Here is a 15,555-nt window from a genome sequence, read left to right as displayed (position 1 = left end):
AGGGGGCCAGGGCTCCATGGTGGCTGCTGGTGAAACCCCGTGGTTTTCTGCTCTAGGAGACAATCACCAGGAGGGAGGAGGGTAGAGCTGGCAGGACAGGGGTCTGAGGGCCCCGGACCAGAATCGGGGGGACTCACCAACCACCCCTTCTTCCTCAGGCCAGCCTGTCCCGTGGCACCTGGGGTTCCACTCCATGGTTGCCTCCACCCAGGACCCAACAAATGGAGTGACCAGGCCAGGGGTGCCCCAATTCCCCTCCCCTCAAGGGGGCCAGGGACCCCTGCCCCGTCTGTCCATTCTGTTTCCTTCCCAAAGTCACAGGCGACAGCAAGGAATAAATTAAATAAAAAACTCAAGTCTTTCTGAGGCAACCATGAAAAATACACTTAGAAAACAAAAACAAAAACCAACGTCACCAAGAGATCCCAGGGTTCAGCATGTCCCCCGGACAAAACAGCATGGCCAGCTGAGCAGACACCTGGCCCCTCTGGCACGGGGTGGGGGGACCTCAGCTGCCCTCACCCACCTCCAGCCCTGGGGCGGGTGGACGGCCCCCTGCCCGGCGAAGCAGCACCAGTCGTGGGAGAAGCGGCGTCTCTATTTGGTCTCGGAGGCGGGCCATCAGGGCGGGGCCAACGTCCCACTGGGAATTAGGAGCCCAGGAGGGTCCACAGCACGGGGACGGTGCTGAGGAAGAGCCGGCAGCTGCGCAGGCCGCTGCATGAGTTATTGCTGGTGAAGATGGGCTCGGGGGCCTCATACAGGGTCTCGTCTGAGGGGACAGGGAGACGGGGGTCAGTGGCAGGCCTCCCACCCCCCACCCTGCTTCCTAGACCTCACCACGACCTGACATTGTTAAACATCTCCATTGCGGGACTTCCCTGGCGGTCCAGTGGTTAAGACTCCACGCTCCCAATGCAGGGGGCACAGGTACAGGTTCCACCCTCGGTCAGGGAGCTAAGATCCCATATGCACTGTGCAGCCAAAAAAAAAAAAAAAAAAAAATCTCCATTTCGCTGCACCTCCGAGGGCAAAGAGATTTCTGTCCACCTCGGCTGAGGCTGTGCCTCCAATGCGGAGCATGGCAAACAGAAGGCACCGGGTGAAGTGGCGAGGCTGCAGGACCCCCCTTCCCTATGTTTCAGGAGCTCAGAACATGGACCCATTGGTCCATCTCAGAGAACTTCCGTGATACCCACTCACTGGGTGAAGGGGGGCTTCGGTCTCAGTGAAGCCCAGCCATGGACTTCAACCCTCATTCTTGAAGGTCTGAAATGGCCCCATTTGCAGATGGAAAAACAGAGGCTCAGGCAGGGCCTGTCCCAGCCATCGCTCAGGTTGTGGGACTTCCCAGGCTATGCCATGACGGCCTGCTAACTCCGCTGATGACTCAGTGGGTTCTGTGAGTTAAGGACCCTACATGAACCCCCACCGAGAACTTACTGGTCGGTCGCACGTAAACCTTCAGCCGCAGGCAGGGTCGGTCCACAGCATTGGGGGGTGTGGCAGCTGGAAGAGAGGAGCTGGGGGTTAGTAGGGCAGGAGGCTCTTGGTGCCTGAGACCTCTTGGGGCTGTATCCCCTTCCCTATGCCCGTAACCCAACCCTGACCCCAGGTTGGGGAATCCACCCATAAAACTCCTCATCAAACGTTAAAGCCCCAGACACAATGCCCATGATTTCCCAGAAGTCCTCTTGCACTCTTCCCCTACCTCTCACTTTGCTGAATCCTAACCCCAGAGACAGGGGTCAGGTGAGGTGTCAATGTCACCCCAGGGCTCCATCTCACCCCAGGGCATCACAGGGCAAAGTTCAAAGGTGATGAATAAAAATAGGTGTGTTTCCAATCAGCAAAAAAAGGGAATTCCCTGGCGGTCCAGTGGTTAGGACTCTGAGCTTTCACTGCCAGGGACATGCTTCCATCCTTGGTCAGGGAACTAAGATCCCGCATGCTGTGCAGCACGGCCAAAACCAAACCAAAACAAAAATCAAACAGCAAAAAAATAAATCTGTGTAACCAAATGATTGACCAGGGATCAAATCCCTGCTCTCAGGGTGCCTGTCGGCAAGTCACCCCCTATCTGGACCTCATCTGGCCCATGGGAGGTGCTTTGGAAATCATTCTTTCCATCTGGGTGACGCCGGAAACCCAGTTACCCCTGGGAAGGAGGCAGCTTCTGGCCTCACCTGGAGAGCGACCCACACCACCGAGTCATGTGCAGGCCTAAGTGCATTGAGTCCTCACACCTAAAATTCCACCATAGGGCTCCCAGCTTCTTGGCCCACTTGGCAGGCAGGGGAGGTACCAGAGCATCAGCCATGAGTCAGGAGGGAGGAGCTCGGGGACCAGGACAGGGGCAGGGAGGGAGGCCTGAGGCCCTGCGGGTGGTGGGGCTCACACACGTGAACAGGCACGGGCACCCACACGGCTGCGGCTGGGCCTGCCCCCGCCTGTGCTCTCGGCCGGTCCTCTCTGTGGCCATCACCTCTGCCCGCCCCCCAGAAGCCCCTCGTGCTGGGAGATGAAGATAAAAAGCACGTAATAAAAGTAACACTCATCACAGAGATAGGACGAATAATTACAATAATTATCTTTATGAAACTCCCGTCTCGGAAAGAAAAATGTAATTTTTCTTATATTATGGAGACTTAATTTAAGCACCTTCTTCCCCTCCCCCACCCCCTTCTTCCCTGAATTAAAAAGAAAAAATCCAGATAGAGCAGAGAAAGGAGGAAATGGGAGCCTTGTAGAGTTTAATTTGACTCAGCAGGAACCGGGGTGGTGAGGCGCTGGGTTCCTCTCCGAAGCCCCGGGGGCAGACACTCCCCTCCCACCTGCTCCCCATCAGCCCCCAGGACGCTGAGAAACGGGACCCCACAATCCGTTGAAGTCTCACCGCCTCGGGAGAGGCATGAGTCCGATGACAAGGTGGGCTCCCGGATACCCCCCCTCGGCAGGGGCGATGCCTGGACCCCAGTATTCCTGGTTTAGGTTCTCAGACTACAGTCTGCCAAGGCCCCACGGAACGGGAACTTGAACCCAGCCCCGACTCTGCCGCCTCCCCAGACCCTGCCCTTGGCACTTGATGGGAAGGAAAAAGGGGCCCCTTGGGAACCCCTGATGCCCAGGACAGGTGGGGGCAGCCTACCCGGCCCCCCCGCAAGGCTCACAGCGGGGCACGCATGCCCAGTGTCCCAAGGCTGCCACCAGCCGACAGTGAAAAGCTCCTCGGGGAATCTGGGCGCGGATGGGCCGCTGGGAGATGGGGGGGTGGGCCCGGGAGACCCCTGCCGGGTTCAGGGTTGGTCGCCCTCACCCCCTCCCTCAAGATTCCACAGGCCTCAGTTTCCCGCCTCAGTGCAATGGGGGGACGGCACCCCTGGTCTCAGTGTGGGACAGGCTGACCACATGGTCCCAGTCCAGAGGCCCAGAGGCCGAGGTCACAGGGGGGTTTGCGGGGAGGATGGCGAGACCACCGGAGCGCCCACCCGGAGACAGAGGCCAGCGCAGAGGAGGGGCACCACCCCGCGCCCCTGCCCCGCCCCCACTCACAGATGTAGTAGTACTCATGGCCCGGGCGGAACTCGAAGCCCAGCGAGAAGGGCGTGAAGAGCTGGAACTTCTCCGAGAACTTGAGCGGCCCCCCGGGCGCCGCGGGCCGGTTACACTCCCAGCGCTTGAAGCCGCGCTGCCGGTGGTCGCAGGAGGCGTGGCCCTCGCCGTTGACCATGTACAGCACGTAGTGCTCCATGCGCTCGGCCGGCGGCAGTGGCGCCCCGTAGTGCGGGCAGTAGATGTCCAGGTAGTCGTTGATGCTCACCTCCACCGTGTAGCCGCCGCCGTCGTCCGCCGCGCCCGCGTGGAACCTGGGGGCGGGGCCGACGGTCAGCGCGGGGGGAGGGGCGGGGCCCGAGATGGGGATGACGGATCAGCGTAAGGGAGAAGGGGAGGGTCAGGGTTGGGGTAAATGGAGAGGGGTCAGCGGTCAGTGCGTGGGAGGGGACGGGGTAGGGGACAGGAAGCACGAAGACGGGTGTGGACGGGTCAGTGCAGGTAGAAAGGGGTAGGTCAGAGATGGGGAAGGGGGAGGAGTTAGGGGACCGATGGGCGGGCACCCTACCCACAGACAGGTGCCAGGGTCCGAGCCCCCAGCCCCCTGCCTGGCACAACCCTGCCCCACCAAGGCCACGGCAGGCTCCTAGAGACTGGGACTAGCGCTGATCCCACGAGGTGGGTGCTGGGGAAGAGGGGCTGCCGCCAGGCATTCTGGGTAACCACATGCAAACAAGCAGGCGCCACGTGACTCGGAGCCCCCCAGTCTCTCCATCCCCTGCAGAATCCACATCTGGGCCCCTCAGCCGCAACAGGCCTGGCACAAGATGTCCCCCCCCCACGAGGAAGCCCCTCTCCAAAAACCTTACTGCTCGACTTCGATGCCCCCTCCTCCAGGCAGCCCCCCACCCCATCCCCAGATGCAGCCTCCTCAGCTTTCCTTTTGCAGATTTGCCTGCCAAGAAGGCCGAGGGCAAGACTATACTTTCAGGAATCATTTCTATAGTTCGTTACTAGAGAGGTTTCAATATTACTCAGCCATAAAAAAAAATGAAATTGAGTTATTTGTAGTGAGGTGAATGGACCGAGAGTCTGTCATACAGAGTGAAATAAGTCAGAAAGAGAAAAATAAATACCATATGCTAACACATATATATGGAATCTAAAAAAAAAAAAAAAGGCTCTGAAGAACCTAGGGCCAGGACAGGAATAAAAACGCAGACATAGAGAATGGACTTGAGGACACAGGGAGGGGGAAGGGTAAGGTGGGACAAAGTGAGAGAGTGGCATGGACTTATATACACTACCAAATGTAAAATAGATAGCTAGTGGGAAGCGGCTGCATAGCACAGGGAGATCAGCTCGGTGCTTTGTGACCACCTAGAGGGGTGGGATAGGGAGGGTGGGAGGGAGACGCAAGAGGCAGGGGATATGGGGATATATGTATATGTATAGCTGATTCACTTTGTTATACAGCAGAAACTAACACACCACTGTAAAGCAATTATACTCGAATAAAGATGTTAAAAAAAGGGGGGGGGGCTTCCCTGGTGGCGCAGTGGTTGAGAGTCCACCTGCCGATGCAGGGGACATGGGTTCGTGCCCCGGGCCGGGAGGATCTCACATGCCGCGGAGCGGCTGGGCCCATGAGAGCCTGCGCGTCCGGAGCCTGTGCTCTGCAACGGGAGAGGCCACGACAGTGAGAGGCCTGCGTACTGAAAAAAAAAAAAAAGAAAACGAGAAAACAAAAAGAAGGCCGAGGGCAGTGTGGGACACAGGCCAAGTGTTCCCAGCCTCTCTGGGGCAAGCTCTGCCCCTCCCCTAGCCTCAGTTTCCCCAGAGGGGGCGGGGTTTGGCATAAAGGATGCTCAGGCCCTCCCTCGCTCAGTCCAACTCAGGGGTGCCCTGGGTTCAAGACCCCCAGCTCCACCCTTTCCATCCTGTGTGACATCCTTCCTTCTTCCTCCAGAGCCTCCAAAATCTGGCAGCTACCCCTCAACTTCCTGGTCACCCCACCAGCTTCCCCACCCCTGACACCTCCACCCCCAAGCCCTGCCTCCCAGGCTTTGCTCTGGAGGTCTCCCCGCACTGTCATGCAGCCTGCACCCCTTTCTCTGGGGGGGGGCCCTGACCCAGGCTCATCTGTCAAGGATGGAGGTCAGCTGAGCGAGGGACTAGCAGCTCCCCTTCCATCACCGCCTCAGGCTACAGAGCCAGGAGCTCCTAGACCTCCTGGACGCCGTTCATGTAAACGTGGCCTGGACCGAGGGGGGACAAGGGGGCCTCCCGAGAGGGGCTTATTAGCACATAAAAGGCCTGAGCATCAGAGGGTTGGGGGGCGGGCTCCCCCAGCCTCCTCCACTCCCTGTATCGGCCAGGAAACTGAGGCCCAGTGTGGGTCAGAGGCAGGGAGGGCTGCTAGGATCCCAGCCATGCCGCTGCCTCCGAGCCTGCCGTGCCAGCCGCCCCGGCCTATGGGAGGGAGCAAGGCGGCCCCCATGCCGGGTGCGCTAATTCCCACAGCTGGCACCTGAGGGGGCGGCTGGATTATCAGATGGCATCGGCTGGCCCCCCGCCGCCTGTGAGACTGCGCCAGGTGGGGGCGAGGGCTCCTGGGAACCCAGAGCTGGAATGACAGAGACAGGGGACCAGCTCACGGTGCCTGAGTCTCCCCCTCCGTCAGCAGGGACCCAGTGTGATGATTCATGTCTGCGGCTGAGGTCAAGGCTCGCAGAATTTCAGCTTGGGGAGCAGGGGGAGTGGATTCACCTCCAGCCCCTTCCCTGCTCCACTGGGTTCGTCCGGGGATGGGGAGGCCACCCCCTCTCGCAGAGGTGGGAAGGCGTTTGCAGAATAAATGTGTCTGGCCTCGGAGGTCAGCTGGGGGCCGAGGAACCTCGGTTGTTCAGTCACAGGTTGGAACCCAGCTGGGTCTCAGCTCCTCTTCTCAAAGCCTCAGTTTCCAACTCTGTGCCGTGGGTATGGTCCTCGAGGCTGATGGGAGAACTCCAGCTCTGTACACAGCAGGCACTGCATAGATGCATGCGGGGCAGCCCTGGGTCGGGCTGGGACCCTGCCCGTCCCTCAGGCAGCTCCACGGCTGGCCAGGCATGGGCATCTCATTGACCAGCCGCGTCCTCCGGCCCCTTGGGCACGATCGATGCAGAAGCTGCTCCAGGCTTTTTGAAAAGTCTTTTTCGCTCCTTCCCGGCCCCACTGAAAGCCCCATTGATCAGCCGATCGATGGCAGCTGTGGCCCAGCAGCCGCCCAGGGACCCAGCCTCACCCAGGTGGGCCCTGCAGGGGAGGCTGTGACGCGGAGCCACGGGCAGTGGGGGGAGTCCTGGTCCTGGCCTCCAGCCCTCAGTGTTCCCTCTTGTCCCTGGCACGATGCCGAGGGATGTATACTCAACCTGAGAAAGTGACTCCACGCGTGGTCTTTCTGGAGAGAACGGACTCCAGAAGGTGGGCTTCCCTTTCCTCCTGCCTGTCCCATCAGGCTTGCCTCCCTCCCCCCGTGACACCTGCACCGTCAGGTCCCCCAGCTCACTTTCTGAAGAACATCAGAGACTGAAGCTGCTTTGCTGCCTCAGAGGCTGGACGCCTGGGCCCCACTAGGGCGGCCAGACTCCTGGCCTCCCAAAATCCAGGTCTCACTTTTCTGAGCGTATATCAGACCCCGTGACCCACTGCCTCAAAGCCCTCCATTGGCTCCCCCCACACAGAACAAAATCCACAGTTCTCCCAGGCCCACGAGGCCCTGTGTGGTCCCCATCCATCCCCAACCTCATCGCCCTCTGGCTCCCCCAGCTCACTCCCTTCCAGGCACACCAGCCTCCGGGCTGCTGGTCCCACCCCAGGGCCTTTTCTTTTTGGCTGCGTTGGGTCTTTGTTGCTGCACACGGGCTTTCTCTAGTTGCGGCGAGCAGGGGCTACTCTTTGTTGCCGTGCGCGGGCTTCTCTTCTCTTGTTGCAGTTGCAGAGCACGGGCTCTAGGCGCGCGGGCTTCAGTAGTTGTGGTGCCTGGGCTCAGTAGTTATGGCTTGCGGGCTCTAGAGTGCAGGCTAAGTAGTTGCGGAGCACGGGCTTAGCTGCTCCACAGCATGTGGGATCTTCCCGGACCAGGGCTCGAACCCGGGTCCCCTTCATTGGCAGGCGGATTCCTAACCACTGCGCCACCAGGGAAGCCCCCACCCCAGGGCCTTTGCACATGCTGTTCCCTCTGCCCGGCACGTTTTTCCCTACTTTTCCCAACTCATCTCGTTTGGACATCATCATATTTATACCTTTAAGCAGCCCATTGTCTGCCTTCCTTGGATCCTGGGGGTTGGCCTCCTTCTCTGCCCTTCTCCCTGTAGCCCACACAGGCCCTGTATACAGTGGTGATCGATATATGTTTGCTAATCAAACAAAGGCCAAAGACTCGAGGTCTTTGAGGTGCTAGAGTCATGGGGAGCAGAAAGCTGCCCCTAGGTGGGGGAGTGAGGACCCCAGACAGGCGGGTCCCCAGGAGAGGCCTACACCCACACACACACCTGAGCTCTGGCCGCCTAAATGGACCATTTTTCTCCCTTCCCTGCTCTAAAATAGTGAGGGCCTTGCTGCGTTGGCATTCCTGTTCCAAGTTGGCGCCTCGCCCCTGTTCAGGGTGACGCTTATGCAGGAGCGTGGGCCCCCACCCCAAACGGAGCCTGGTGAGAGCAAGACAAAGCCTTCATTTCCTCTGTTAGTGCCGAAGCCTGATATGCAAATGCTCCGCAGGAGCGCAGATAGAGATCGAAATTCTCACTAAGGGGTTAATGACTGACTTGGGATGGTTCCCAGACAGGGGCTCCCCGAGGCTTTCAGACCTCCCCGCCCCCGCCCTGCCACACCTTCACCCCCAGCTGCTCACCCTGCCATCCCCCTGCCAACATCCACCCTGCAGGCAGCCACCCCAAAACCCAGGTGACCCTTACCCGCCACCAACCCACCCACCACCCCTTCCCCAGCAACACCCAGCCCGCAGCTAATCAGCTCCAATAGGGCGACTGTCAAGTCATTAGATGCTAATAGCAAAGCCACTAATTAGGAGTCTCACCCAAAATGGGGGTGGGGTGCTGTGCCACCTTCCCAGACTGGAAACTGAGGCACGGGCAAGGTGGGCAGGGGAGTCCGTGTCCCCCTCACTCCCTGTGGCTCTGCCTCTATCTCCCTGGTCTGAGTCCATGCACAGCTCCTACTAAAGGCGCTCAGACATGCCAACAAAGATCTCAGCAAACAGCACGCCCAGGTCAGCCTGAGTGGGCAAAACAGCCCCAGGGCCCAGGGTGGGCCGAGCTCACCCATCCCGGCCTGCCACCCCCAGCAAGACCCCTGAGACCTCAGTATCCTCCCCCAGCTTTTCTAGGGGCCAAGAAGACATGTCCCCCATCCAAGGCCTGGCTGCCTTCCTCCTGCTGGCGGGAAGTGGGGAGGACCTCCCAGAAAATTAGGGCCCCAAGGTGGCGCAGGATCAGCTGAGAAAGGACGATTATGGCCTTGTGTGTGGATGGGTAAACTGAGGCACGGGCCCCAGAGCTGAAGCAAGAGGTAAACAAATGGGGCTGGGTGGGCGGGAAAAGTAGGGGGAGGGCCTCAGGGCCACCCCACCCCTCAGGCCTTGGTCTGAGGCAGGAGGAGGCCCAGGTGCACGGTCCACGGGGCACACCTGCCTGGGTCACCCCGCCCTCCTCTGACCCCCGGTGTGCACGGTGTCCCTGATGCTCCTCGGCCAGCCCCAGACGTGGCTGCCTCTTGGAGGGGGTCACCCCACTGGACCCGACTTCCTCATGACCACAGATGAGTCACTTTCTCTGGGTCCATGCAATGGGGGCCTAAGGGGGAGCCCGACCCACGGGGTGGGCAGATTAGGGGGTGCATGGCTGGGTTGGGGCAGGCGAGGGGCAACGTGGCCCAGGCGGTGGAACGAGCCCCTCAAAGCCAGGGTCCCTGCGTGGGAGGGGGTGTGGGGACAGGCCCCCCCACCCCAGGGCCAGCCGGCGCAGAGCTCGGACTCTGGCTGCTGTGCTCCCAGCCTTCGGCTGCGCGTCTGCCATGGGGCAGCCACAGAGGCGGCTGTGCCCCTTCCCTGCATGGCCCACCAGGTGGGGGATGCAGCCAAGTCCCCTCTGGACCCATTTTCCAAAGAGACAATTTCCCCAAAGCAGCACCTTGGTGGGGGGCAAGGCTGGCTGAGTGCCGGGTCCTGAGGAGGAGGAAAGGGGAAGGGGGGTGTCCCGGAGGAAAGTTGCTGCGAGGCGGGACCCCCCCAGCAGGCCCAGCTCAGGAGCTGCAGAACCAGCCGTCGGCCCTGCAAGAAGCCTGTCTTCCAGAGCCCCGTTCACGCACCTGCCGTCCCGAGGAAAACCAACTTTGCACCCATGACCTCGAGGGACCCGTGAACCCCACGGGACATCTGCTGGGGGGTCCCAAGATCAGAGACGGCCGCCCCTTCCCCGGCCCAGCTCCCAGGCAGGCTGGAGGGCCCGCACCGCCCTGCATCCTGAGCTGGTCCCCAGCCTCGGTTCCTTTCTCTGCAAACTGAGCAGCCTGGGGAGGGGAGAGGCCCATGCAGGGAGGGACCAAGGCTGGGGACAGGGAGCCTGTGGACCCCAGCTTCAGCGCCCAGGCCCCCGGCAGGGTGGGGGCATCTCAGAACCAACCCCCAGCCCCGGCACTGCGGTTCCCCCCCTAACGTCGCGGCTGCTGCAGATGTGAGGGCTTGGTCCCCGAGGCTCCCCCGCTTGCCCACAGGAGCTGCATCGGTTTCCTCTCCCCCTCCGGGGCCTCTGATTCCCTGGGGTCACGTCCATGCCTCGCCCGTCCACACTGCGCCCTGCTGCCATCCGCAGAGCTGCCATCCACAACCCACCGGCCCACTTCCTGGAGGAGGCGCGGGGGCTCCGAGCAGCCAAGCTGCCCACCCGGGGGCACAGCCGGGCTTCCCGGATCCCCGAGTCCGAGCCCCGGCCCCCCACGGCCCCCCAGACCCATGGATTCTCACTCTCCAAGCCACCCCCCACCCCACCCCGCAAGCCGGCTGGTCGAGCCTCTTCCAAAGGAAACAAAAAAGCCTCATGCGGCAAAATATGGCCTCGCCCGCTTCAAAGCCCGTTCCCCGGAGGCCTGGGTGAGGCTGGCAGGGACCGGGGTGCCCGACATCGCCCCCATGGGGAAGATGCTGCCCCAGTCGCCATCTTCCCACCCGGTCGTTTGAGAGGGGAATGTGGCTGCTGCCCACACCCGAGGGCGATCAGAGCCTCCACCCGGGTCCGCACTGCTGGGTCCACCCGGGTTACAGGCCCCCAACCAGGTTGGGGCCCCGGGGATGGTGGGTGTCCTGCCGGTGCCAGCTCTGAACCTCGATGGCCCCTCTGCACCGAGGGCGGCACGGTGCCCATGGGACCTGGCCACGTCCACCCAGCAGGAACCCACTGGGCTGGAGGAGGGGGCGGAGGAGGAGTGGCCGGGCAGGCAGGGAGGGCAAGCTGTGCCCCCACTGGTGTGCAGTGTCTGCCCCCTCACCGGAGCCCCCGGGATGGCCAGAGCCGGGCCACACACGCAGACACTCTAAAGACATGCATGCATCCCACATACAGATGCACCTGCTCCCCAGGTGCCAATCTGCACACACAGATATACACACGCACCTCAGACACCACGTACATTGCACACCCAGACACACTGCTGCAAACATGCATGCACCCCGCACATGTGTGTACTCCAGGCACACTCACGTGGGCGCGTGCAAACGTCCAGGGCCAGGGTCGCTGTGCACACGTAGGCACACGAGCGTCTGTGTGGCGGGGTGATGCATGTGTTCCACACACACAGTTCTGCACCTCCCAGGGCCCCAGGACCCCCGAACATCATGGGCGAGAACACGCAGCTACACGCAGTGACACATGCAGACACACCCTGCAGCCCAAATAGACTCCTGGGTGCCCCCGGGTCCCCCACGTACACAGATGCACCCGCAGCCCCACGCTCGGCCCGTGAGCAGCCAGCCAGCACCCCCGGCCCAGTCCCACCCGGGCCGCGGACAGGTCCAGAGACACCCGGCAGCCAGCCCTGGAGTGCCCGGCCCAGGCAGGGGCTGGCCAGAGAGACGGCTGGACAGCCGGCTGGTCGGGGTGCCGGGGCCAGGTGGCTGGACTGGGCTCCACCCTTTGGCTGCGGCGGAGGTGGGTGCAGGGCTCCCTGGCAACGTCCGCCAGCCTCACATGTGCAGGAAATACATGGCACAGCAGGAGAATGCAACTGGGGAGACATAGCCACATACGCATTACCTCGGCGTGGGTACCAGGCCCGGCAGGGCGAGGGTGGCCGGCCTCACTGCGGCACTGCCTGGGCCTGGCGGTCCCCCACCTGAGCGCACTCATCCCCTCCCACCCCCGCTCCTCCGCTGGCTGCCCAACCGCCCACCACCCGAGCCTGCCCAGCCCTGGCTCCGTCCCCGTCCCCACGGTGCCTTTTGTGTGCACCCCTGTCTCCGGCACGGCCCCTGTCCCTGCGTTCCCTGTCTCCTCCGCCTGCTGCACCACCAACTCTCTGTTTCGACCCCATCCTTGTCTCTCCCCGCATAGGCCCGTCTCTGCCCATGGGACTGCCTCCTGCATGGGGCCCGCTCAATGACTCCACACCTCTCCCCGCACCCCCCTGACCCTGGCAGCTGCCCCCGGGACTGGGCGCTCTCAGGAAATCTCCATTCCGGGTGCCCTCGGACCCCAAGGCTGGACAGCACCCCTCCTCCCGTGACTGGCACACATCCTGTCACCGGACGCAGATTCCAGTCGACACCCCTGGACACGAAACCTCCTGAGGAGCCCCCGGGCCTCCAAGGCCCCCTTTGGAAGAGCCCCTGAACCTCAGCGATGGATGGAGCCCCAATTCTGGACCCAACCGGGCTTCTTGGGCAAGTGACTCCCCAGGGCCCCAGACCCCATCGCAAGAGGTTGGGGAGGTCATCTCCTACCCAGGATGCCCCAGGCGGAGAAGGGGGAGGAGAGGTAGGAGAGGAAGGCCCTGACAGCCAGGGTCTGCTCTGGACAGCAAGGCCGTCCCCTCGGGCGGCTGGTCGGAGCGGGGCTATCAGGTCAGCAACAGGAGGCGGCCGAGTGGCCGGCCAGAACCCGGCCCCAGGGGCTGCCTCCTTCCCAGCCGAGATCCTGCCTGCGGCCCGGTGGCAGGTGGGGCAGCAAGCGGCCCCAACGACCCCTTTCTGTTCCCGTTCGAGGCTCCTCGCGTGTCTGGCGTTTGCTAGAACAAAGGACAGGCCATGCCGGGACGGAGATTCCGGAGCTGAAACCAAAAACTTGGGCCGGGGAAGTGCTGCCCGCTGGGCTCCCTGCTCGGCCGCAAGGAAGAGCCTTAATCAAACCCACATGTGACCAGCGGGGCGGGCCGCGTGGGGGACCAGTTCCATGGTGGCCCGGCCAACCCTCCTAGGCCCGGGGTCTCTGCCCTCGGCCCCGGGGCCCAACCCCAGGGCCAGGCAATGGAGGGGGGTGTCTGGGCATGCTCCCTGCTCCCACCCAGGACCCTGACTGCCCTGGTCCCAGGCCTGCCTCAAAGATGGCCCATTATGCAACTTTCCAGTGGAGGATGGAGAACGGTGGGGTACAGTGAGGGGACGGCGGTCTGTGGAAGGCGGTGCAGCTGGCGCTTGAAAACCAAGAGAAGGTGACTGGTAGCAGAGGGCCATGGGGCGGGGAGGCCAGCGGCTCTGCCCCCACGTGCAGCCCGGCTGGCTTCGATGTGACCGCGGGGCTGACCGGGAGCAGCAGGACCCCGAAGCCCCATCTCCCACGGATCCCCAGCCCGCTCCAGCCTCCCAGACCCTGGGTGGCCTGAGGCATCTGCTGCTGTCCAGGATGTGGTCAGTCACCAACAAACTTTTCTCACTCGACAAACAAGGGCTGCTGCTGCCCCCCAGATGGCACTCAGCGCCTGACACCGAGCAGGACTGCAGGCAGGCGGGCGTGGCAGGCTGGGCACAAGGCCACCTGGGTCCCTGCCCCAGCTCTGCTCCCCTGGCCGTGACCTTGAGCCAGCCGCTCGGCCCCTCTGTGCCTCAGTTTCCCCACCAGCGCCAGGACAGGAGAGGACGCCACCTGGTCAGGACTCCCGGGACAGACCCCCAGCCCCCTTGGTGCCTCAGTCTTTCTGTCCCTGCAAAGCAGGGGCCGGGGACCCCCTGCAGCGAATGTGGACGCCGGGCCGCAGGGAGGGACATTCTAACTTCCCCAAGTTCATCTGGGGACCCGCCGGCAGAACGCACCCCTGGACCCCTCCCCCGAGGGGCCACGGTCCCCCACCTCCGGGCGCGGCTCAGTGACAAGGTTCCTGGGAATCCCCACCAACTCTAAAGCCAGCGGGGGTCCCTAGAGAGGCCAGAAGATGGGGTGCCCCAAGTCCGGGGTGGGAACTCAGGGCCGCACTGCATCTGAGAGTGCCAGAGGGGATCCCCAAACTCCAGGGCCGGTGGCGCGCCGGGGCATGCAGGGCGCCCAAATCTGCAGGCGGCGGGGCGCCCTGGGGGTAGATGCACACGGAGTGCGAGTCCCCCAAACTCTGGGGGCCGGATCTCCCTGGGGGCGCCCTGGGAAGCGGGCGCCCCCACTCCGGGGGCAGCGCGCAGGGTCGCCCCGAGCCCGGGGCGGGAGACCAGGCTAGGATGGGGGCGTCCGGAGTCTCCCGGCGCCCGGTCCCCGCCCGCGGCCACGCTCACCTGGGGTTGCTACGGTTCCAGTAGACGGCGTAGCGGTCCGAGTTGGCGCGGGCGGCGTCCTCGGCGCGCGCGAAGGGCGGCGGCGGCGGCAGCGGCAGCAGCAGAAGCAGCAGCGGCAGCAGCGGGCGCTGCGCGGGCGCCATGGCCCCGGTCCGGCCGCCGCGCTCGCCTGGCCGCCGCCTGCCAGCCGTCTCCGCCTCCTCCGCCGCCGCCGAGCGGGCGGGCGCGGGGCGGGCGGGAGGAGGGAGCGCCGGCGCTTGGAGATCCCCAGCCGCCCCCGCCTGAGCGCGCGCGACCTCGGGCGCCGGAGAAGTCAGGCGGCGGCGGGCGGGGCGCCGGGGTCGCCCCGGGCGCCGGCCCGGCCGCTCGGACTCTGAGAGCGCAGGCCGTCGCCGCCGCACCGCCGGGGAGGGGCCGGGACTCCGGCCTTTGTCCCGCCCGAGCGCCGGGAGGGCCGCGGGCGCCCCCTCCTGCCGTGCCCCAGCCGCGCGGGGGCTGGGCGGGGGGCTCCAGCCCCCGCCGCGCCCCTACATCTCCACCCCCCGCCCCGCCCCGCCCCGACTTTCCGGGACGCGTCTCCCCCCGTCGGGCTGCCTGCACCCCCGGGGTCCTGCCCCCCCGAGCCCCCCCGGCCACCCCAACTCTGCGGGGCCCTGCATCTGCCCCTGTCATCACGGGACCAGGCCGGGGTCAATGAGTTGCTCTCAATCACCTCCATTCAAGCCACCAAGCCGGTCTCCAGAGCCTGGCCCGGTGCCAGAAGCAGAAGACACAGAGATTGCTCACTCCCATCTCCCCTCCCTCATTCAAACCCAGACCCCAAAATCCTAAACCAGGCCCAGCCAATGTCGTACCACCCTGCCCAGCCTGGTGAAGAGTTTTACAGTCAGGCTGACCAAAGTCCAAAGCCAGTGTCCACTGCTGCCACCCAGGGGGACCGCAGGGCAGTCACTTCTCCTCTCTGAGTCTCTGTTTCTTCATCTAGGAAACAAAATAGGAATCCTGACCTCAGCCCCTAAGGGTGCCAGGCATAGTAGGTGCCCAATACTCCCAGCAGCCCAGAGTTGGGTCCAGGCCAACAGCACGTGGGAGCACGGGGAGTCTGACCCGGGCGGAAGCTAGGAAGGGCGACAGGCGGAGGGTGCAGCTTCAGCAAAGGGCTAGAGTGCCTGATGGGTTCGGGGTACTCAGTGACCACTCCCGGAGGAAGGGGGCAAATTGCTGACTGTGGAACTGGGAGACTGTCCTTCACT

General features: G+C 63.4%; 1 protein-coding gene across 1 annotated transcript; it reads right to left on the bottom strand.

The window, feature by feature from the left end:
- Positions 1-650: 650 nt before the first annotated feature.
- Positions 651-14,445, bottom strand: EFNA2 (ephrin A2; the record flags this gene model as incomplete). Its single annotated transcript, XM_079703390.1, has 4 exons — positions 651-772; positions 1,444-1,509; positions 3,553-3,866; positions 14,303-14,445. The coding sequence occupies 4 exons, from the start codon at positions 14,443-14,445 to the stop codon at positions 651-653; spliced, it is 645 nt and encodes a 214-aa protein (XP_079559516.1).
- Between the last annotated feature and the right edge of the window lie 1,110 nt (positions 14,446-15,555).

This window comes from Hyperoodon ampullatus, assembly GCF_949752795.1.
Source record: "Hyperoodon ampullatus genome assembly, chromosome: 4".
Classification (NCBI taxonomy): domain Eukaryota; kingdom Metazoa; phylum Chordata; class Mammalia; order Artiodactyla; family Ziphiidae; genus Hyperoodon; species Hyperoodon ampullatus.
The sequence above is the reverse complement of the archived record's forward strand: the minus strand, read 5'-3'. Positions and strand labels throughout refer to the sequence as shown.